The 24816-nt window shown below is 38.9% G+C and overlaps 1 protein-coding gene across 2 annotated transcripts in view; it reads right to left on the bottom strand.

The window, feature by feature from the left end:
* Positions 1 to 453: 453 nt before the first annotated feature.
* nsg2 (neuronal vesicle trafficking associated 2) overlaps positions 454 to 24816 on the bottom strand; it is a 40080-nt gene continuing 15717 nt past the window's right edge. For both annotated transcript variants that reach the window (XM_067608463.1, XM_067608462.1), the window contains exons 4-5: positions 5402 to 5512; positions 454 to 2086 (exon numbers count right to left, since the gene is read on the bottom strand). In XM_067608463.1, coding sequence (XP_067464564.1) covers positions 1889 to 2086; positions 5402 to 5512 — 309 coding nt within the window. In that variant the 3' untranslated portion in view covers positions 454 to 1888. The remainder of the gene's footprint in view (positions 2087 to 5401; positions 5513 to 24816) is intronic.

Raw genomic sequence — 24816 nt, 5'->3', positions numbered from 1 at the left:
CAGCGGGTGTCTCACTCCTCTGTTGTGAGGAGACACACACAAACAGCGGACAGATTCATTAGAATACAAGCCTCTAATTAGGAAAGCCAGCTATTCAAGTCACTCACTGAGGACAATGTTGTTAGTGCTGCCATTCACAGAGGACTCAGTAAGATGAATTATATATCCAGTAGCCGTTACACACACAGGTATTCTTTTGTTTTTTGTTTTTTCTGTCAAGGTGGTGCTCATCATTATAGCCTACAAATCTGCTCTCTGCAGCTCTGGAAAGTTCCATGTATGAACAGCAGAATATGTATCTAATGTAGTATAACTTTGAGTAGGAGTATGATATAACATGCCATATGAAAAGCTGTCACTGTCGTTCACACTGTACTGCCTCTGGGCTGCATTAGGCGCTGTGCGAGCGCTAAGGAGACACAGCAGTAAATGGGACTGACAGAGACACTCAACACAGGTCACAGCTTGTTTTATTTTTGAATTCAAACCAAGAGAAGAGGGACAGGGATGCACACTGATAAATTACACCAGGTATCGCTACATATCAACTAACAACATCACAATATCTCATAAAAGCGCTCTTGACAACAGATCCAACATTACAAAATTAAAAAAAAACAAAAAACAATACGGGAATAAAACTCTGCTGCAGTCGAAGCCCATTGATAAACCTAACAAAACACAGTGGAAAATAAGTTTTGGCAAGAGATGGTGATATGCACGGTGTTTCCTTTTCCATCTACATCCTTTTGTTTTTTAATTGCTCAGACAGGCCACCATTGTATATATAATGGAGCTACTAGACTGGCAGCTAAAGCAATGTAGAAAGTAACTCCCATGAAGACATTGTAGGTCTGTAAAAAAAAAAAAAGAAAAACCTCCTAAATAAAGCTACTACAATGCATACACACAAAAAACTAGCATGAACGCACAGTTCTATGTACAGCTTGGGTCACTGGGGAATGTTGGATTTCAAATGTATAACACAGCACATTGAAAATGTCACTGTATATGAGCTATCAAACAGCCATGATGGAAAAATTCATTCAGTCAATTCAAGGTGTGTTGTGGATGTGGACGTCAAACCTTCCTCAGACAGTACAGCTGAAATTTTGTGTTTAAAAATGCGTTACAGCAATACAAGACCATACTAACATATTTTAGGTTGAAAAATAAAGCGATCTGTGTGTGTGTGTGTGTGTGTGTGTGTGTGTGTGGTGTTTGACAGACGTGCCTGAGGTTACGCAGTTTGGACAAGAAAGGCAAAAAAAATGACAGGGGTTGTGAATGAATATACAGTAACTACAGTATACACACTTGAAAAAAAATTTTACTCCGAACTCAAAAGAGAATCTCACAAAGAGGAAGCGTGAAATTCAGCATTGACTCGTGCCTTTGTACAAAGAGTTGTCTGATAATCACATACAAAACATCCATACATTACAGTAAAAAATAAATATATCATGACAGTCAATAAATAACAAATTAGAGGATGGGTTTAAATGGTAACGAGAGAGCAGACTGTGTTTGTGTGTGTATATGTGAGTGTGTATCAGCAGACGATGATAATCCAAAGAGAGAAAGGGTCAATGAGAAACGCCCCTCGATAAAAGAGTGAGGCCAGGTAAATCAGAATATGATCTAGCATGTGCGTGTGTGTGTTTTTATGTCTGCATGCATGTTTTCGCTCTATATTGGCATTATATATGTAGCTGTTCATGTGCGTCTCTTTTGTCTATATCTCTACATATTTACCTACATGTTTGTGTGTATGTGTGTGTGTGTGTGTGTGCGTACGCGTCTATATCTGCCTGTTTCTGTATTTCTTCATGTCTGCATCTGCATGTGTCTGTAAGTGTTTACAACAACTTTTAACTGCTCAGCTAACTCAGTGCCCCTCGCCGCTTGGGGGTTTAGCATCGTGCTGCTGCCCCGCTGCCCCTCCAGGCAGCCAGGGGGAGACAGAGTGCGAGGTGGTCTGCTTGGCCATGCTGTAGTGGCTGATCACTGTGTAGAAACGGCCCCGCGAGTTGGCATCCTGGGCAGCGTAGTAGGCCTCCAGAGAGGCTGGGATACACCGCTTGTGCTGTAAGGGAGAAATAGATGGAGGAAGGGGAGGTTTAGAATATTTATCAATGTACTGTGCATAATCACCACCTTATCTTTTTTCTACATGACAAAATAATGCATTTGTTTGCTGTCAAGGTTTTTCTAAGTAAAATTGCCAAATTTTCTATAGAAAATTGACCAATTGAGTTATTTATTTAGATATTACATTAGTGGTATACCGGACATTATTCAGTAATATTTAAATATCATCATGACATTCAAGGGTGACGTTACGGTAGTGGCCAGTAATGATAACAATGACAAACTGACTATATTGTGATTGTTTGTGTAGAAAAAGACTTTTCCCTCACAGTTCAATCAAATATGATACAGAGTGGCATCTCCTCTTGCACAAAGTCATCTTTGACAGAGAGAACATGGTGCAGAATACGTCAGGCAGAGAGCATTAACCAGCTAACATGCTAGATCGATGAACTGCTAATTATATAATTAAGATATCATAAAAATTGGGGCACTTACAACTTGAAAACTCAAGAATTTTAAAAACGTTTAATTTGTTTTGCTACTTATTCAAATTGTTTTTGATGTTTAAGCATCTAGAAGGTTGACAGCTCTGTTGCACCAGTGATATTAATACTTATTTCAAAGTGTTTGTTTTTTTAAGCCAAAGGCAAACATGTCAAACATGAATTTTCCCTTGGCCTTTTGCTTGTTACGCTATTTGTCATTGCAAGCAACAATTAAACAAGTAAATACAAACCTTTTCTGGGTTTGCGCTACAGATCAGCGAAGCTAATTTGCAATTTTTAAAAAACTCTATATTGGTTGTTGAAATTAGTTAGTCAGTTCTTTTTTCTTTCTGTCATGCCAAACATTTGGCCCATTCCTCAGGGCTTTACATACCACTGTGTCAAACATCAAAAGTATAGAGAGACATCTTCTGGTAACACAAACAAAATACAAAGATCATAACATTATATGCACATCTGCATAATTTTAGGACACATTTATGCAAAAATTTTCAAATAAACTGTGCTCCAAATGATAGCGTAAAAGAACAAGCCTGACGTTTATCCTGATAAAAGGTGTTTTCTCTCATCTCCCAGGCTTCCTCCAAGTGACTGACTAACTTCACTGTTTTATGAGAACAGCCAACTTAGTCTTTGAGCATCAACCACATATTTTTATCTTACCAAACAATATATTGCATACTTTCCAGTAAAAGGGACACTGGAGAACAAACTCAAACTCATTTTCTACATCAATGACATACCACTGACACACTAAACTACTATTGAAATACCATATGTAGCAGCTGAATGGCTTTTTTTTCTGCAGAAAAGGAGAGAATACAAGAATATGATGAACAAAAACGTGTCACAAAGAATTCAGATGATAGACCTTGAAAAGCTTTGATAAAAAGGACACCGTGTTTTTTGTCAAGGTCAAATTTGCTTCCCCATAAAATAAAAAAAAATCTGTGTTTTTATACATTCTAGATTTTATTAGAGGTAATAAGAAGATGAAAAAAGAAGTCATTTACATTAGTGCAGCTCCCTGTAAGAAAATATATATGCATTTTCATTTAAATGTGCTTCAGACTTTATACAGAGGGGGACTCACAGACCATTATACAGTAATGGAGTTCATTTGTATTAGAATACGCTTGAGTGTGTACACATTTACAACTTTGTGTGCAGTTGTGTAGTGTGTGTACCATATTACACGAGTGAGCGTGCGTGCGCGTGTGCACATTTTTTCTATCTGCACTTCTGCACCTGGTGAATGTGCATGTGACACTGCTAATAATACCTCTGCAGACTGCAGTCAGAGCCCCTGCAGAGGTTGTGGGCCTAAAACTAGATTTATTCCACCTTAAAGACCAGATTTGTCCAGAGACACAGACTTCAAAGGTGACCTCTTGCAAAGTACTGTGAAACTTATGTTATAAGTGCAGTGCAGTGGAAATCTGTAAGTACCAGGGCAGAGGAGCACTGCCAGAAGAGGAGAGGCTGTCTGTATCCATATACTGTAAAACTTAAAAGATTCAACAGTAATACAGTGAATCTGGACAGCAGATTGTTAATAAAATAGCTGTGGGAGCCATTTTCTTTTATGACCTCAGCCATATGGATTGGGAGTTACTGATCATCATGTAGTAATTATTGTAAAATAGGCAGTAGGTCTAATATATTTAATTTCTATCTAATAGTCGACACAGCTAATGACATATGAGAGCAGCTTCAATGAACTCTCTTTCTTTGGCTGCTGTGTGAAGGAAAAAACCTACATAATTACACCTGATTACACTCGTCATAACAAAATCACTGAAATCATTGATTGATGATTGCCCATCTGATACGCCTCATTAGCCTCTTCCTGTAACATGACCTCAGAAATTAATAAAACTAGGGCGGGAGTATTTTATTTTTTCATCTCCCATAGCAGACTGGGCGGTGCACTGACCTTTAATTCTTTATTTAGATAGAAGAGAGGGAGATAGTGAAGGACAGAGAGGATTCACTGCCTTGCACGAGGACACTCTGGCAAGGCAAAAGTAGACTAACTATAGTGCTACAACAAATGACAGAAAATTAAACACTGACAATTTTAATTGATTAACTGTTTTTCAAGTGGAAGTGACAAACTTTGACAGATTTGAGCTCCTCAAATGTGAGGATTTGCTGCTTTTCTCCTGTTTTAAATGGGAGTAAATGCGGTATTTTGATGTTTTGGACTGTTGGTCGGGCAAAACAAGCAATCTCATGATGTCACCTTGGGCTGTTTGAAATTGTGGTGGATATTTTTCACAACTTTTTGACATTTTATAGACTAACCAAATCAAAAATATAATCATCAAAGTGGGGCTGCAACTAACTTCTTTTCATTATTCTCTCAATTATTCCGATTAAAATGACCTTTACAATTTCCCAGAGTCAAAGGTGAAATCTTCAAATGCCTTGTTTGGTCAAACCAATAGTCCAGAACCCAGTTTACTGTCATGTGTGACAAACAAAAACATTAAATCATCACATTTGAGAAGCCAAAAACAGCAAAATTTTGGCACGATTGACGATTAATCAATTATCAAAATAGCTGCATATTGATTTTCTGTCAATCGACTAATTTATTAATTGACTAACCGTTGCAGCTCTACAACAAAGTCATAAATAAAGAAAATGATGTTGCAGCCCTACTTACCTCCTACTCTGGAAAGGTGAACCTACTCGCTGCAGTCCAGCTACCCTGTTAACCACCTGACTATCTCTTGACCCTGCTTACTTGTGTTATAATGCTGTAAAATGAAATACAGGCTACTTACTGGTCTTACCTTATAAATGAATCCATCTGGGCAGGCGTGGTCGTAGGTGAAGGCTTTATAAACCACCAGGAACACGATGCAGGCGAGGAAGGCCAGGGCCAAGATGATCAGAATCGTCACCTGGAGGGAGGACAAACGCTGGTCAGTGTGTGTGTGTGTGCGTGTCAGAGCAATAACGGAAGATTGTGAGTATGTGGTTTATATATATGTGAGACAGGGTTAGGGTTAGACAGCGAGAAAGATGGAGAGTGTGCTGGAGTGTGTACCTGAGTGTGTGTTGTCATAATAAATGGTAAGATGCAGCTGACTGAGGTCAATGGCTCCTCAAGGCAAGGTGTTCCTGTTGAGTTACGTGATGAATGATTCAGGATGTGACACTGTTAAAAACTACCTTGTTTCCACGGACAATGTGCTGCTTGGTTTGGATAAATATAAGACATAAAGTCAGTGACGTAAAGCTGTAGCACATGAGCATGATTTCTCATGTTTTTTTATATATCTATTTTTGTTCTTCTTGTGTGGCTGCAGGCATGTTACAGTATTTCTCTATATATGGTACTTCTATGACCATCTAAAGGTAATTTTAGTATTCACACCTGTGCTTTTCCTCTGGTGACATATCACAATGTCTTCCAGGCTTATTGTAAATATGAATTTCTAGTTAGATTTTTTAATTAAATAATGGCTAAATTAATATGTATATAAACTTTCCACAAGTTCTCTCCACATTAAATTACAAATGTCCTGCAAAAATGATAGAATAAACCTCACTTAAGCCACTGCAGACTTGTCTCAGCTTACACAAAATCTTCATGTAATCCCCCAAGATATCACCTCCTGTTATGCAGATGGTGAAATTTTTGTCATGTCATGCGAGTAACTTAATATACAGGACTTCATTATGATAGACATGTTTCCATAAAGGCCTATTGAATTAAGGCTGGCTGATAATTCATTTCCATTGAGTAATGTTATGATATTAGATTCATTTTGTCCAAATCAACTTAAATGTTTTCTCATATACTTACATGAAGAGTAATTAGGCGTATTATGGTGTTATTGTTATTGATGTCCAAATCAATAATCAGTTAAACAAACAAAATGAGTAACTGAAATGTTTTGTCTGATGAAACTCACCACAATGCAATTGCATTTAACATCAACTTGTTTATTTTACCTTATTTGTTTTATCTATTTACATTTTCTACATTGTGATTTTTAATTTTTTTTTTTTTGGACATTAAGCCCAGCCCATCAGTATCTAAAATTGTATAAAAATAAAACTGACTATATTGAAATAGGTTTCATACTGAGCTTTCCTCTGGTGTTAATGAGGTGAAAATGTAATAGAATTCAGTTGTTGGGCATTTTGTTTTTGAATCAGCCTCAGGAATCAATCAGCATCCCTCCTGGCAGCAAACCTGTGCTGACTGTCACTGCACTGGAGTCAGTAAGAGAAATCCATTAGCTTTCATCTACTTTCTGAATGTTTCAAGCTGTTTACTGCCAGATGCAGAAGAATTTTTTTTAAAAAAAGCTCTTCCTCATTTTAAATACGCAGGTGGCAAACTACTTTATGAATTGCATTTTCTGACACTGCAAATGGCTCTGAGGTGGTCAAGTGTGCAATTTAAGCCTTTCAATAGCTGATCTAAACAAAATATAATATAAAAAAAAACTGGAACAAACTGAAATGTTCTGGTCAGTTTTCACAACAAGGAATTATGAAATGTTATCAGTGTTTGCACGGACGAACACTTGTACAGAATCAAAATACAGCTGCAGTGTGAAAAATGCTTAATAGCAGCCAAAAGCAGAGCTAATCTAAAATGATGGAAGTAATATAATTATTTCTGCATCTACTGATGCAAATAAGGACGCCTATGTGCAGTTGGAGGTGTGAAATATTCATTTCCCTGGCAGGCTAGACAATGTCGTAGTAAAACAGATTAACATATAAAAGGATTTGTTTCCTCCTACTTTCTACTTGTCACCCTGATTGGATGCTTCTGAGCGAGCATTTAATTAGAATTATGCAAATTAAGTGCAAAGGATATCTGTGTTTAAAAATGGTATTGTCTGGCAAATGCCGCTGTCTGTAGGTGTGTGTGGTCCATGATGCATATGCCTGTATCTGCATGTCTTCTCCACAAGCTCAAAAATAAACACTTGCCATTAAAAAGTCAGATCTACGCCTGAAAAAACAGAAACCATCCAAACAATCCATAATGGATGAATATTTCTAATTTCCTGCTTCTATTTCTAGTCAGAGGCCAGTGTTAAAGCCATTCCCAATTTACTGCTCTCCATATGATCTGTCACAGAGAGACGTCAGAGCAATTACACATGCGTGTGATCATTAGTCTCCATCAGCGTTATAGGGGTGGACAGGGACACGCAAGCTAAGTGACTGTTTACTTGGTGTCAGCTGGGGGACACGATTCTCAGCCTTGGTTGCTGCTGACACTCTTGGTAAATTACATCTCCTACATCACACACTGCGATACATTAAAAGGACGCATTTAAAGTCAGGGCGACCCGCCTTTTGGGGCAGCAACAGACGTGGAATGACTGATTAAGACCCACCCTGACCCCCTTTTTGAAAAGTGATGCACATGAAACGGCTTATTAAGAGGAGGGATTACTGTAAAGCTCCTCAAATCGTAGTTGAAGCAATGAGTGTTTGGTGGGTGCATGTAGAGACTCAACTTTAGACATAAAATGAAGACTCGAGTCGCTAATAACTGCAGAGATTTTGCTCTTTTGTGGAACAAAAATGGAGGAAATTTAAACTGTCTTCGTATATGCATTTGAACTATTTCTTAAACACCAAAATAGTCACTCAACAGATTATTTATTGAACGAAACAGCTTCCGATGGAATATATTATATGGTCTTTACCGATGCTTAAAATGAGGTCGTGACATTGCACATAGATGAAACAGATTAGTGGGATTAACCCTGGCATGCAGAGTATAGCCTGTGTTAACATTCGATGACACTTTAATTGTAGGTTCAACACAGCAGCAGCAGTTGAAGCAACAGTTCAGGCAAGAACATACCCTGCCCTTTGTAATAGAAATGATTGCTCTAAAATCCCTGTTGATGCAGAAGCGGCCATGTGGTGTATAAATCCATTAAAAATCTATCCTGACCTTTCTCCATTATTCATAATCTGGCTGAACTCCACAGTAAACCTTAGGAGGTCGATGGGTAACGCCATCGCTCGCGGATGAAGACTCCCCCCCATGCGTGAAGTGGATTCATACTTTTATCTGCCAGTATCTACTGGCCTGATGCAATATTTCTCAATGATAAGATAATGCTCTTATCCTTTTTTTTTAGCTGATAACAGCTGAATCTGTGCCAAGGGTGTGGTCACATTGAGCAAATAAATAGAAAAGAATAGAACAGAATAGAATAATGCTTTTTTTTTTTTGGTCAATAGAAAGCTAAGATATCTGCCAGCATGGCAGCTTCTCCCACCCACATCATCATCATTATTCTATTTTCTGTTGCATACAGTCAATGTGGTTGTTCTGTCATTAATGTGCCATCCTACAACACTATCACCACCAACACAACCATCATCCTGTTTGCTGTGCAACACAGATAACAGACAGAGGTTTGTTTTTCTTGGATGCAGGTAGAGGCGCAGCATGCTGCTATAATTTGGACCAAGAACAACGTGTCCGCTGGGCGTTAACAGATAATCGTTTCACCAATAGAAACCCCAGACTCCTCTTCACATGGATGAAAAACAAATAGACTTGATTTAAAGGTGCATTAAGCAAGCATGCTTTTTTTTTTTTACCTGTGGATTCACACTGTTTGACCAAAATCAAGCTGTAACTGACAAATCAAAACTTAAGAGCAAATTAACCCACAAAACTAAAAAAAAAAAAAAAACCCAAAACATATGTTTATTTGAGAAACTAGAATGAAACAACATGTGACTATAAAATCGATTAATTTCTTAGCCAGGTTGCTTGTTTTGTCTGACAGACAGTCAAAAACCTAAAAATATACAGTTTTCCATTATGAAAGACAAATATTGCTGAATTGACAGCTGCCAAACTTCCTGGATATTATGTATATTTAAACATTTAAAACCTTAAATCGTTAACTGTAATGTAGTGTTTTTGTATTGAATAGGCCTCACACTCACATGATTCGTGCTGTTTTTTTGTTTTTGCAGCACTGAGTCCTATCAGAGAAACAACAGGCAGCTGCACGCAGTCATATATTATAAGAAAAACAAACAATCAAACTAGATTAGAAAAGATCCAGTAGGATTGTTCATCCTGTTCTTCAGCTTTCTCATCCCTGACTGCAAATGAAGCATCTACAGTCTACCGTTTATCTACAGTCTACAGTTTATATTTACCCACTCATCACACACACAAACACACACACACACACACACACAAACACACACACACTGTGGACTCTGTGGATCTTGATTGTAATTGATCTATAAGTCTGATATTTTCCGCAAAATACATTTCCTTTGAATTATTTACGGCTGTACGGTGCATCATAAGTTCAAAGGCAATTTCCTAAATGGATATGCTTCTTCACAGCCTATTTCACCACCATTCGACATATGATTTCTCTCCTTTCTTCACACCACGCTATGTTAGAATGCAACACACCACCCACACTCTCACTGCTGGAACTTGACAGGCCATATGGGGGAGCAGACACCTCCTCACATTCACTCGAGGAAAAGAGGAGAATATCTAAGTGTGTGTCTAAGAGAGACAGAGAGAGAGAGAGGGAGAGAGAGAGAGGGAGAGAGAGAGAGAGGGGGTGGGGGGGGGGGGGAGGGTGAAAGTGGGTGTGTGACAGCAGAGGGGATGCGGGAGAAAAATGACACTGATAAAAACAGATAACAGAGTGACAGAGGGAGCAAAGTAAGAAATAAAGGAGGAGATGACAGAGACAATAAAGCAGCGAGCGAAAGGCAGACAGAGAGCGAGTGATAGGGATCCAGGGGCAGATGGAGAATCTCTTCTCTTGGTAGCAGGTGGCAAAGACAGACAGACAGACAGAGAGAAAGAGAGAGAGGCAGGCGGGCGGGCGGGTGGGCAGCGAGCACAATGGGATATCGGTTGATGCATCAATCAATACACCACTGAAGGAAGCATAAACTTCATTCATCTTCCTATTACCCTTCTGACACCTTCTCAATAGCAGCACAAAGGAAGTTCAATCCCCCAGTTTTTCATGGATCCTTTTCTGCTCCGTTGTGTATTTTACAGTGAGTGCTTGTGCGACATGTCGAGCTACATGCTTTAAAAAGAGCTATTAATATCAAGTGAGAGGAGTTCTAATATTAAATGCGTTTTATCTTGGCTGTGATAATCTCCGATGCCTTTAGGGCATTTTATTGATTAATGAAATTAATGAACTTGGTGACAGGGTGAGCTAGCACACAGAGGAAGCCGCCCCTAAAAAATAATTTTAGAGAAGCTTAAAGGTCACATGTCAGATCACAGCAAAACCAAGAATATGTCCACCAGATTCTGCATCCAACAGTGAAGGTTCATGAACACTAAAGGACAGTCAGGACCAAATACCCCCTCAAAGGATTATTCTGGGTTATTGCAACTTTCATCTTATTTTCAGTTTCAGTTTAGGCCTATGATTCGATCACTAGTAAAAACGTTGTTGTCACTAAGTTAATTGCTGAGCTCTCGCAGCAACATCACTAGAAAGAAGTCAAACAGGGAAAGAAATACAACCTCTCTGATTATCAGACACGTAAACTAACCCCCCCATGTTAGCTTAATTACTCTGCACATGTCTGTTATAAACATGTTTGATGACGATTCACTGAAATTACACTTGAACCCATTTTACCAGGAAATAAATGGATTTAGATGATCTGACCATTTAAACTGTTGGTATGTTTACAAACTGTCTAAATGACTTCCTTTCAGCAATGTCACCCAATTAACTTGGTGAGTCCAGTTTTATCATCACAGATTGAAAAAATGGCAAAAGCTATGAAAATAAGACCAATTTTACCGGAATTATCCTTCAATTATTTCATTCACAGCAGCAGATTAAAAATCATGTTTTAACATCATGTCATTACCAGCGTTAACACCAAGGTGATTTATACACCTTCAACCACCTGAGTGTCCTTTAAAAAAATGTCCAAACTTGTGATTGGAAACATGACACCAGAAGCTATCTAACTATCTAGCTATCCACCCAACCTCCTAGTAAGACAAAATCGTCTTATCAAGTCACTTTGACATCATCTGAACTGCAACACTTCCCTGGATCATAATTACTGTCATTTTTCTTGTGAGGACGGGCTGCACGATACCAGGACCCTGAAACTGAAGTAGCTAAATGGAGCTAAGCCATCACCTGTATTTACACCTGTGCTCTTCCTACTGTGACATGTCAGATGTTTTCTTTGGAAAGTACCATTTATTTATTCAAGTTAAAATGCTATTCTCACCATCACATGTAAAACATCGGCTGCAGGAGCTTGTAATTAATGGGCATTTTTCATTATTTTCCTACATTTTAAAGACTAAAAGACAGATAGTGAAAATAATTGTTGCAGCCACAACCTGAACTGAATAATCTGAATAAAACTGTTCATACTCTTCGTAACATTAAAATGTGCATAAATATCCTTCATTCATCCCATACTATTCAACACATACTGTACATTAATCTAGTCTCAAGGTTTAACACTGCATTTTCAACATCACTAGATCGAAATGTATCCTGTTGAAGTGTCTAATCGAGACACTAAGCCCTCGCCTATTCATCACATGTATGAGAGTTTAAGTCAGGGATCAGCTAGCTACATAAAATTTAAATGAAATATTCTCTTATCCTCTTAAGGCAGTTTTGTAATGATGAAATTAATGAAGTGGGTGACAGGATACCTGGAAACCAGGAAACCGATAACTGAAAGGTCACGGGTTTGATCCCTACGTGTCCTTCAGCAAAACACCAATCTCATACCTACTCTGTCACTGTACGCGGAATATGAATGTGTGTGTGAATAAGAGCATTAGCTAAATGATGACAAGAAGTAAATGGAATACTAACTTATTGCTTTGAGGCTGTTTGGTGATGTTTTAAAACCAAGACTGAAAGCAGTTTTGGGAAAAAGCAGCAGATATTTTTTTAAACCTTGTGGTTTTTAAACTTATGTTCAAATATGGTGCCACAGTTCAAGAGAGAAAGAAACACTTTTTTTCTCTACATTTATATTTCTAACAGGGAGAAAACACAGCAGAGCCAATTCTGCTGTATTTGAGAAAAGCCCACTTTTTTCATTGATTTTCTTCCAGGAGGCTTTTTGCTAATCCTGCACTCAGTGCAAAGTTGTCTTTGTTTTTAAGTCAGTAGAACAAAGACAACTCTCAAAGCAGGCATCGTTTGGGGAGCCGGCTACCTCAGAGTAGAATATCTGAGACGGGGCAGAGGGATGTCAAGGAGACTGTGTACGGGGATTCAGGCTCTCGAGGACTGGCTATCCGGTTGAGACAAGCGCGGCTACAGTAGTGTGGCAACAAAGTACAAACACTCCGCTGTGGAGATGCATCGGATGGAAACACAAACTGTTAAAATGCCAACCTGAGAAAAAAAATCAACAAGATTTTCCTCTGATCTCAGGTCAGCCGAGGTCTCTACACAAGATCAAGTCTTCCTCAGAGCTTTGCAGGAGGTTTTCGTCTGGTGAGGTCAACAAGCTGCATTGTTCAATCCTCTCCAGAAACAATGAATACAACATGAGCTTAGTGGATATTTGTGCTGTGCTGTTTTTCTATGTATGTGAGGAAGGGATTTTATTATAGATCCACCATTACATATAAAGGTCATTCAGATACAATAAAGCGTAATAAAGCAAACAACTAATTCAGCAAAGCTACATCAGGGTGTGTATGTTGATAACAGCAGTCTTGGATCACCGAATTCAAGGATTAAGACGTTAAGACTTTGTTGCTTTATAGCTTCTTTGCCACATATACAGTACAGAAAAAAAAGGCTGAAAGATTAAAAATGAAATTCTGTCTGGTATAAACAAAAATAATCCCCCTCTCTCTGACTGAGCACATCCAGAGTTCAATGAGTTACAAACATTTTGTACATGAACGTCCTCTGCAGCCTCCTCCATAAAAGTGCAGTACAAGTTGCTGAATTTTCCTTTTTGGCCCGACCAAGTCGTCCATTGTACTGACTTGCAGGAACAAAGTCAGGGCTCTGCGTCCTTCAGATAATGTGTCCATGCTGCAAGGGAGACGTACCAGCCAGAAACAAACTGGAGAACTTTGTAAAACCCTAACCAGCTGTGAAAAGAGCAGGCATCACACGAGTAACAACTGACTTACACCGATTACAGTCTTCTCAGTTCAACATTTCCGCTTGTTGATCATCTTAAACCGCAGGATCACAGCCATATTAGTCAAGATTCCAGCCAGAAAAATCAAACAATTTATGATGTAATCATGAAGGATTCGGCTGCTCTGATGTTTAGTTCGGAGGCGAGAGATTTAAATCCTGCACGCTAAAAGATAACGTGCTGACTGTCCATGGTGACTTGGCCTATTTTTCAAAAAACCAGCGCAGACTCTTTACAATCTCAAAAATCAGTTTTCATCGAAAATTTAGGATTATTATCAGCCTTTACATCATGTATAGTGTTATATAGATTGCGTCATTGTGAATTTTTACTTTCTCCTCTGTTTTGTAGTAAGACATGCCATTAAAAAACATCAAAAGTCTTTTCTCACACGCACGCAGAATCCACGAGCTTAGCAGCGAGTGAGGCAGTGCGTGTTCAGCAGGAGATAGATGCTAATTATGCTAATGTATCCCAATTAAGTTAGGTCTCTATGGAGACAAAACTTCAAAGGTTTTGTCAGCACACTGTCATATTGGTTAGAGACACCGCTCGGAGGAGAATGCACTCGTGGGGTATACTGTAGACTCCAAATCAAATAGCAGGTGGGCTTCAGTGACAGAGACGGAGAAACGGAAAGTGACAGAAAAGGTTGAAAGAGACAAGGAGAGAAAATGCACAAACAAGAGCACAATGAATAAACACGTGTGCTGCAACCCCGCGAAACCTCTCCTCCGGGGATTTGATGAAGCTCGATTGCTCCTAAAATATGACTGTGACTCTGAAACCTGCTACAGTCACACCTATAAAACATGTGCACCGAGCAAACAGACAATAGCAAACAATAATGATGACAAATCTGAGTGCATCCTCAATAATTGGAGCACACAGGTGGACACACAAACACACTCAAACAAGCACTAATTATGAGTCAGTAATAAGTCTCTGAGGAGACACTAAACATCTGGATTAGATTTGCTAATCAGCTCCAACTCTGCTAGATGAAGATGTTGCAAGATAGAATATATTATTAATGATGGGACCTGCCTTCCAACACACACACACACACACACACACACACACACACACACACACACACACACACATACACACACAGACAGCACACTTAGCACACCTCTAAACAGTTGTTTACATCACAAGACAAGGTTCATTACTCTAATATATCCCCAGCTCTTTGTCTCCTGGGTATTTTTTATGTTCCTGCATATGTTCACCATGTAGACAGCTGTGTGTGTATGTGCATGTGTTTGTGTGCAAGTGTAATGGGTTATTTCATCACTTGTTCAGTACGTATAAAAAAAAGCAAGTTTTCATGTTTTATTGTCATACAAAATTGAATCAAAGTAGAATTAATGTGACTTTCTTGACACAGAGAAACACCCTTTAATGTCAACGTGAAAACCAATCTCTACAAAGGGATCTAAATTAGTATAAAAGGCAAAATGCTAGTTTGCATGAGTGTTCACCCCCTCCTTGTCAGTAGTTAGTAGATACACCTTTTACAGCATTTACAGACTTGAATCTGTGTGCACTGGACTTCATCAGCTTTGTACATCTGGACACTGCATATTTTTTTACCCTCATTCTTCTTTACACAGCTGCTCAAGCTTTTGCAGCTGCTCTTGTGAAGGTTTTGCCACAACACTGAAAAGTTGGACCAGATACGGGTGTATTTACAATCAGATTCAAGAGACTTTTATTGCCATTTGCACAGGCACAGGGTGCAGTTGCACATTGGAATTTTTGTGCTGTTCATTCAGTCAGGTTAAATAAAGAAACACATTTACAAGAAATTAAATTAATAATATTAAATTAAATAGATTACATTATTTACCATAATTATTTGCAGCACTACAGCAATTATTTGCTTCTAATTACAGTGTAACACTGAAAGGAGATAACAATAATTTAATAATTAACTTATAGTTTAACTAATTATCTGACTTCTAAAACCTGGTGTCTGCACCAATGATGATTTAGGAGTGTCCTATTAAAGGGGATGCATACTTATGCACACATTTTGTATTTGCATTTGCATTTTGTATTCTATGTTTATAACTGATTAATTAACTTTGCAGAGATCTGGTTTCACTTTGACATTGACACAGTTTCAAAAAATCCACATTGAATCTACTTTGATTCAGTGTTGTAAGTGTTGTACAACAATAAAATATGAAAGTCTTCTCAGTTGTTCTTTTCTTTCTTAGGTTTCCACAACTATATTTCATTTAAATTCAGTTTTTGTGAGATCTTTCGCAATAACTTGAAATTGTGATTTCAGGTGACTAACAGACTCAAAATTTGGTAAATTACAAAATAAATTCTTCTTGTCCTATATGATGTTTTTACTACTTTTTATTTTCAGTAATTTCATTAAAATAACAAATGGAGTCATCAGCACTAACAGATAAGTGTATATGATGCACAGATGTTGTGTATCATTAAAGAAGTGATATACACTTATCTGTGAGTGCTGATGACTCCATTTGTTATTTTTGTGATTTTTTGGGGGGTCGGCATCCATAACTCTCGTAAGACTGAGTTGAGCACGTCAGTTCTTTTGTTTAAGCAATAATTTCATTTCAGTTGTCATTTTTAATATTCTTATGTTAATGATGATGGTTGCTTCAGCTTGTTTTTGCCCCTTAAAGCACTTACAATACAGTTATAGTTGCCATATAAAAATAGTAGCAGTTGGATTATGATTATTATTGACATCATCTAATGCAACTTTCATCATGTTTTTTTTTAATAATATTGTATGCATTTATATGATGCTCTTATCCAGAGAAATGTACAATGAGAGCTAAATAAGCTTGGTATTGGATCAGCCATCATTAAACGCAAATTTAACTGAATCCACTGGGCCCTGACAATCCTGCTGTAACGACAGAAAGATCACATCAGGGAAAAGTGTTCAGGTAAGAAGTATGAGAAATAAAAGTTGAGCAGACAGATAAGAGAGGATTTTTGTTCTTAGAGTGTGCAGGTGGGGGAGATTTCAGAGGGGTACATGAGTCTGTAAAGAGAGGGGAGTGTCAGGATTTGTCTTGGAGAGAAGAGCTTCAGACTGTGCTGCCCTAATAGTTGAAGGTCACTACCACCACTTTTCTACCATTTCACAGTCATTTGAAAGTGAGGCTGAGAAGTCAAGTGTGTCAGTCAACACAGTGAAGAGTAAAAATGATGTTCAGAGTGTTTTCAGACCCTCTGATCATAGATGGAGAGCCAAAGGATGATTCATAGTAATAATAATGATAGCTAACAGAGAGCAGGTCAATAGTACTAAAAAATAAATAATAACTTTCTCACTTCAGATGTTGACAAACTGCTTTCTTCTGCACTGGCAGCTTGACCTGATGTCAGTGATACGGTAACACGTATGGTAGAAATAGGTGGATCGATTGCAAGGAAAGGTGTTGAAGTGGGAGAAAACAACAGAGGAGAGAGGAATAGAGGGTCAGACTAGTCATCCGCAGTCTGTCTGTCTCCTAATTGCTCCCATGGCTCAGCTTGTCAGAACAGCAGCAGCAGCATAGTGAAGGACTCCACTCTGCTGAGGACAGGAAGCACAATAACCACTCACTTTGTTTCTTCACTTTATCATTTTCAACACGGAAACATCAGATCCTGACTTTTCTCATTCTTATATTTCCATTTCTATTGTGACGTGCAGAATAAACACATATGTTATTGACCGTCCATGAATGAATCCCTTCAATTTGTCACATCTGCACTGTTTCTTGTTTTGTTAGTGTCTTTGACACACTACAGATTTTGCACTAATAGTCCTACTGTTTACTGTCTATACCTCACCAACACTCACCAACACACACTTCTGTAAACTTAGATTTTTCAAGAATGTTACAGGAATGTTTTAGGATATGAAAGAAAAATTGCTGGCTCTGTAGACTTGTAATGAAATACTGCATCTGCATCTACTGTAAATTAACACAATGACTCACAATCATTTGATACATGCGCCAGATTTTTCTCTTTCAAGGTTCTGCAATAGTTAATGCGAAAATAGCAAAACTCTGTTTTAAGAATGCCCTATCTTGCAATATTAAGAAATCCTTTAAAAACTTGCTGGATCAGCACCAGACATTAATTACGTTTTCCTCGGGGCATGGCCTAATTTTCCACCAAATTTCATAGAAATATGCTAACAAGTTTTAAAGATATTCTGCTTCCTGACAAATAAAAGACACAATTATAATTAAGTTCACAGGCAGTTTACAACCAACCAATTAATACCTTTAGAAACTTCCCCTCACTAGTGTTGAAATGGAATTGGATGAGATGGTGTTAAAAAATAGCTATTTTATGTTATTTCAAAACAAAATAATAAGTACTGTGAACAAAACATTTAAACAACTCGCACATGAATACGTGTGCCAAGAGATTTAATGCTTTCAGACTGTATGGACTTATGCTTGTTGGCCATCGATCAGGCTCAGAAAACCTTTTTAGTCTTGGCAACCCTTGACAACTGAGTTATTAAATCCAGCCGTGGAGTTTGGATACGACAGCGTCTGTGTCCTTTTTTAAAAACAAAAACAGGATGGTCAATCTTAGACGGATTCAGGATTATTTTTCTGTAATGGCAAATTGAATTTTCTCTTTTGCCTTGACCTTTGAGATAAAATAGGATTTGCAGTTAGAATTTTTATTCAAGTCAAGTTATGTATATGTATTCATATCTGCTGATATCGATAGCGATTGAAGTCTGCAGTCCTTTGAGGTGCCGCTTGATATGGGATCTGAAACAAGAAGTAGAGCGGAACGGAAGCCATCTGGATTTATAAATCATCCCAAATATTGCTCACACAGCAGCGATGTCTGTCTCTGTTCTTATCTGTCTGTCTGACTTTCTATCTGGATCTAAAGATTGCGAGTTGTCCATCTGTCCAGCCTAAGTGTCTGTCCGCGTGTCTCATATGGCAGCTGACACAGGGGACCTCTCTGCAGTGACAAATGACTCAGACTTGAGTCTGCTTTGATGCATTCGGGAAGACAGACTGACCTAACCAGGACTGTGTTCATGGTTCAGTGGAGCGTGAAGACGCACATACGGTACCATCCAGCAGTGTGCTGGTTTTGATTTACAAAGTGTTATGATTTTCAGCCTGTTCACAGCCTTCCTTTTCCTATCTGTTTTACACTGATAACTGATTTTCTTGCTCACACTACGTCAATAAAACCATCACATCCAGTTGAGACCTAAACTGAACGCCACAGTATGAACCGATTCATAATTTAACAATCAATCTGATAACAGTCAACAACTCAAACACTTGATACTGTGTGTAAGCGTGTGTACTTCAAGTGTGTGTGCACGCCAAGGCTCTAAGATCTGGGGATCACATCTGGCCGGTTCATATTATCAGAAGCCAATTCTGAACAATAAGCCATCTGTGAATATCTGCCAATAGAAGCTGGCACAGTTATAACAGGAACTGAGAGTGTGTGTGTTTAGTGTTAGAAGTGTTGTAAAATGCTTCCCAGCGCTGATTTTGAAGAGAGAGCTGCTGCCACCGATTGTTGTCTTGGCATGACACCATGGAGGCGAAGAGACAAAAACAGAGGAAGAGGGTGAAAGGAGGCAAAATGGCGAACAAGACTGCGAGCTGGACAGATGAGAGGGAGAGAAGGTGAAAGGAGGACAGACGTGAGGGAGAGCGAGGGAGGAGTAAGGAAGACGGAGAGAAGAGGCGAACAACAATGAGTAGCCGACGAGAGTGCAAAAGGTTGCCAGGCTGAGTCCCTGGACAGGTTGAGAAACTCCTGCCTCTGTTACCAATTACATTCAAGCTGCCTTTGGGCAAAGTCTACAAACCACAGCTGCCGAGGTGCAGATAATAATAATGCAAGACTATTACTGTATTCTACTTGTATAAGTCAGCTCAAAACTTGTTAAAAATGAGTAAGCATACATGCCTTAGGCTGTCTGTGCTCACTTAATGCATCTCCTACAGTACGTCCCTGCAGCATCTGCAAGAATATAGTGATGTATATACTCTTCATAGAATCCCACAAGTAAAACAACAGAGTGTCTTGTGGTTTTTGTTTTTGTTTGTTTTTCTGGTGAAAAAATTCAGCCTGAAATACCTGACTTTTGTTGAACGCGGCTTATACGTGGGTATGAATGTAACCTTGCACAAAGGTACTACAATTATATTTTTTGTCAATATTTTGTGTCCAAATGAGAGAATGAAAAAAACATCATCCTTTAATTAGTACTTGAAAGAGTAACATGAAAAGCAGTGAACTATCCACCTGTGGGTGCATTATTCTTGGGGTTCGTTATTCATTATTTCCGTGTAATTGTTTTTTAAGAATATGGGAATGTATGTGTTTATTAGATTATTCAAATCTGATTTAAAACCAGTGGTACAAGTATTTGAATAAAAGTCAGGTTTTAAAAATATCATTTGCAATGCAAATATTTCTTGTTGTTTCTTTACTTACTTAGAGGGACTCTGATGTATAATCAGCAGCTTATTCATATTTTACACCCATTATGTCTCCTGATGGTCCCTGTCCTTATCACAAAAGCACCTTGACTAGTATAAACTGTGATCATCAGTGTTCTTGAAACAGGAAACACAACAACTTGTTGGATGCATGTGGACGTGAAAATCCAGTGAAAATCAGTTGAAACAGTTGAAAATTTGGGTATATTTCAGGAAAAGTCAAAATAAACCACAGTTTTAAATATATAGATTTTCTAAAATGACCACGGTGGAAGCTGATGCTCATATACAAACACATAATTATCTCTGTTTTCATAACACCTGCTGCACTCCAAGTACAGCAGAGGAGTTCAGATGCTGTTGCTCCCACGCTGACAAAAAAAAGCATCCGCCCTCCTCTTTCCCTCCCTCTGATGCTCTCCCTCCCTCAGTCCGCAATCAGGTTCAGAGTATAATACTAGTGCTGAAGGTAAATCAATTGTTCCCCCATTGTTCTCTTGAATGTCTGTGTGTGTCTGTGCATCAGTGTGGGTGTTTTAACAGACGACGGCTATAAACACTCCCTACAATCAGCGTATACTATTAGTCATCCATATGAAACAAGGAAGAACAATATGTGGAACGGGGTGGATGTGCAAGGTTTTCAAACTACAGCAGTAATTACCTCCAACCTGACAAACAGTGAGGGCCTTCTGTGGAGGCGGCAGATTGCAGCAAAGCTTTTATCAGAAGCCGAAGTGGAGGTAATAATGGGATAATTGTTTTGGACGATGGCTGCTTCTCCTGCCGCTACCTGCACAGGCCCACTAACTTCTGCTGGCACCGAGCGTATTGTGCTTGGCAGTCACGGCGCTCTCATGTGGTCAATGTCTATGTGTGTTTGTGTGTGTGTGTGTTTGTGCCTGATGAGGTTTGTGTTGGCATTTGTTTGGGAGTGTGAGAGTGTCAGTCCTGTAGGAGTAGTGTGTGCGCATGTGGGTTTGAAGTGTGTGTGTGAATCGAGAAGCCGGCCAAGTACACCATGTTTTCTGGATAGCCAGAGCCAGAAAACAAGCAGGACAACACGAATTAAATCTCCCCTCCATCAATCTCTACACCTGCATCTCTCAATCTGGGCTCTACTGCGCCAGACTAATCCTTCTCCTCTCTTCCAAGTCTTCATTTTCAGAGAGAGCTGCTCTTCGTGGCATTTTCCTTGTCATTAGGAGGTCTGCAGTCGAATGGAGGAGAAAGAGGATAGCTTGTTTGCAGCAGAGGTCATGAGCTGAATTTAAACCCAAAACACTGCCAACAACACAACACAACACAACATCTTTCTCTATTTCCAGTTTCATCCTTCTCATTAAAGTAATATTGAGTTTTTGAAGTGAATACTGATATTGATATTTATGAGTTTCAAAAAATCTGCTAAGCATATAAAAATAAACACATGGCATTAACATTTTTGATAAGAATCCTATAAAAAATTGGATGAATGCAGCACCATCCTAAAGAGTTTTGCAATATATTTTTTAAAATAAAAGTAAAATCCAGAATAAATGAATAAAATAAATGAAATAAGTTGTTGGTGAATGTTTTGCAGATATGTTTAGTATGAACCTTTTGTGACTTGCAGATATGTTCATTAAAACTGTTCCCTTATTATGTTGAAAGGAATCATAATTCAGCCAGCAGATTTCCCTCTAAACATATTGTTGTTGCATATTAGTATTATACGAGGGGGAAGTCATTGATAGCACAGGAGTAGGGTGTAGTTATCGGATTTGCCGCTAGTAGGCATGTATCTACAGCTCGGTCAAACTAAAATTGGGACTGGAAGGGAGACGATTCGCCACAGTGGAAGAATTTCACGGACAAATTCAGGAGGCTTTGGACACGGTGACAAAAGATGACAACAGGAAATGTGTCCAGGAATGGGAGATGCGCTGGGACAAGTGTATCTCAAGGAGAGAAATTTGAAGGGGATTAGAAAGGTACCGATGAAAGAATTTTCGGGTCCCCCCCCTCATATGTACATAATTTTCAGGACACAGGGATGAATTTTGGTTATTTAAGAATTGTGAAGATAAGTGAGCAGGGCTTTATACAATTCAAAAAAATACATTTGTAAAAACATACCTTTAAGAGCAAATATAACAGTAAATTCTAAACAGTAAACTTCACTCGAAATGAAATTAGTATCAATAAATCCTATAAACACACATACAAAAAATATAATAAAGTGGAGCGGAGAAAACTTGCAGCTTCATAATAAACTATTCATAGTGTGGAGAGCCTGTAATTCATCTGATTCATCTTTAGGTATTAACTTACAGTACATATCAATTTCCTTTTGTTCCTCTCTATGTGATGCAAGTGACTTATTTATGCCAACAGACTGAACTCCAATCAAAAACACCCATTCGCCTTTTCTGTTTTGTTTTTTTTAACAGCTGATATACTCTGATACTGATGTATTTATGTTAAGCTAAATCCAGCAGATGATATCCACTCAGTCACGTTTCTGTCCTCTATCTCTCTGTTCCTCCCTCTTCGCCTCTCCTCTTCCTCCTCCATCTAACTGAGGCTTCTCCAGGTTCAGTTTGCTTGACATGCAGTGAATCGTAGGAGCATGTTGTCTGGCTTTATTTTAGCTAGCTAATGAGGGGGGTAATGTGCCCTCCTCGGTTCGTTCACGGAACAAAATAACTACAGGGAATATGCTGCAGCTCAGGTCTGCTGAGAGTAATCAGAAAGACGGAGAAGGAAAGGGAGGGAGGTGGGTGGGTAAAAGGCAGGCGGCGAGGGACAGAACGAGATTAGGAGGGGGCTGGGACACGGGAAGCAATGACACATGAACCTGGTCTAATGGGAGAAATCTTTGTGAAATAGAGGGCTGGCAGGAAGGAGGGAGCTTTGGAGAAACCATTATCAAATACTGTATATCTGCTCTTATGTCCTACTTCCACCAAATTATAACTGTATTTTATATTCATGATGATTTATTTAGGGTAATGATGCAAAACGGAAATTAATGGCTCCCAAAAAATCACCCATTCTGCTTTTTCCTCACTTGCTCCTCATTTTATCTGCTTTCTGCTTTTACAGGAACACTGTCATGTCAGCGTTGCAGCCAAATGTCTGAAATGTAAAGTGTCTTTTTATAAATGGAGTCTCAGTTTAAATCAAAAAGGGAAAAAAGCAATGCGGTAAGGAGAAACATGCAAAGAGAGGAAAGAAAGCAGCGACAGGAGAGAGAGGAGAGAGAAATGCAGAGAAGGATGGAAGGTGGTAAAGCAGGAGCAAGGCGGTGAGGGAGGGCAGATTAGAGAGCATTTTACACTCTGAGCTCTTCATCCATCAACACAATCTGCAAAGCTTTGAAGAGAGAAGAGATGTGCAAGCTTTTCATCCAGAAATGTTTGCTCTGCACTGCACAGCATGCTGTGCTATGTGTGTGTGTGTGTGTGTGCTTGTGTGTGTGTGTGTGTGTTTGTGTGTGTGTGGACATGCCTGCAGAATCAGCTCTGTCAGTCAAGCAAAGCAAGCGGTTCAGTTGAGCCCCCGAAAAACCAACCAGCATCGCATAAAATCATACAGACTGAAATGCATTTTTTGCCTAACAAAAGCTGATGGCGTGGCAAGCCTGAGATGAATCTAAAGTCTGCTGCAATGTTTTTTGGAAACTCTGATGAGCAACAATCTCTAACAAGGAGGTTCAGCACTGCTGCATAGCAATGTGTACATTTTTAACAATATGTCTCGATTTGTTTCCACATGCTGCCAAAAAACAACTGTCAAGTGTACAACATCCTAGAAGGCTGAACAGTAACGAAAACACAGTTCTTTCAATAATCAATAATGTAAAGATGTATCATACCGCACAAACAAATGAACCAGAACTCAGTGAGCAGGACTTCTCTTTCACAATATTGTATTTACAGGATTTCTGCATCATTGCATGTGATGCAGGTGTATATACCTCAATTGTTCAGGTATTAATTTATTATATTAATCAATTCAATTTCAAGAAAATATACCACATATTGTAACATCATGATAGAAGACTTTATCCATATTGCTCACTCCCGTATACTCCTGTGTCACCTATATCATTTCAAACACATAAATCATAACATATATGTTGCAAAGGCTACAAGACTTCCTCCCTTTTTATTGCAGTATTTGAAATCAATAAGGTACTCCAGGGCTCAGCTAGGCTGAAGTAGACTCGACAGACAAAACTAATATTTTCACTACATAGAAGACTCCTGAGCTGCCAGATGCTGCCACTTCCATGACACCAAGCTCATCTCATGGCTTTGGAGTGCTGTAGAGGCCCAGGTGATGCAGTTTTCTACTTAACCTTGGCAGTGTGCTGAAACTGCTTCAGTGTAACTCTGTGTGAATAGTGTGTGTGAGTGTGTGTGTGAATGTGTGTGAGTGTGTGTGTGTGTGTGTCCTCCAGACAGATTTCACAGCCTCTTTCGGTGTCCGATATCTAATTCTGTTCTCCTCCACTTTGAAGGACCTTTCAGGCCAGTGTTACACCTCTCATACACACACAC

This window comes from Thunnus thynnus, chromosome 13, assembly GCF_963924715.1.
Source record: "Thunnus thynnus chromosome 13, fThuThy2.1, whole genome shotgun sequence".
Lineage (NCBI taxonomy): Eukaryota > Metazoa > Chordata > Actinopteri > Scombriformes > Scombridae > Thunnus > Thunnus thynnus.
This window is presented reverse-complemented; position numbering and strand designations above follow the sequence as displayed.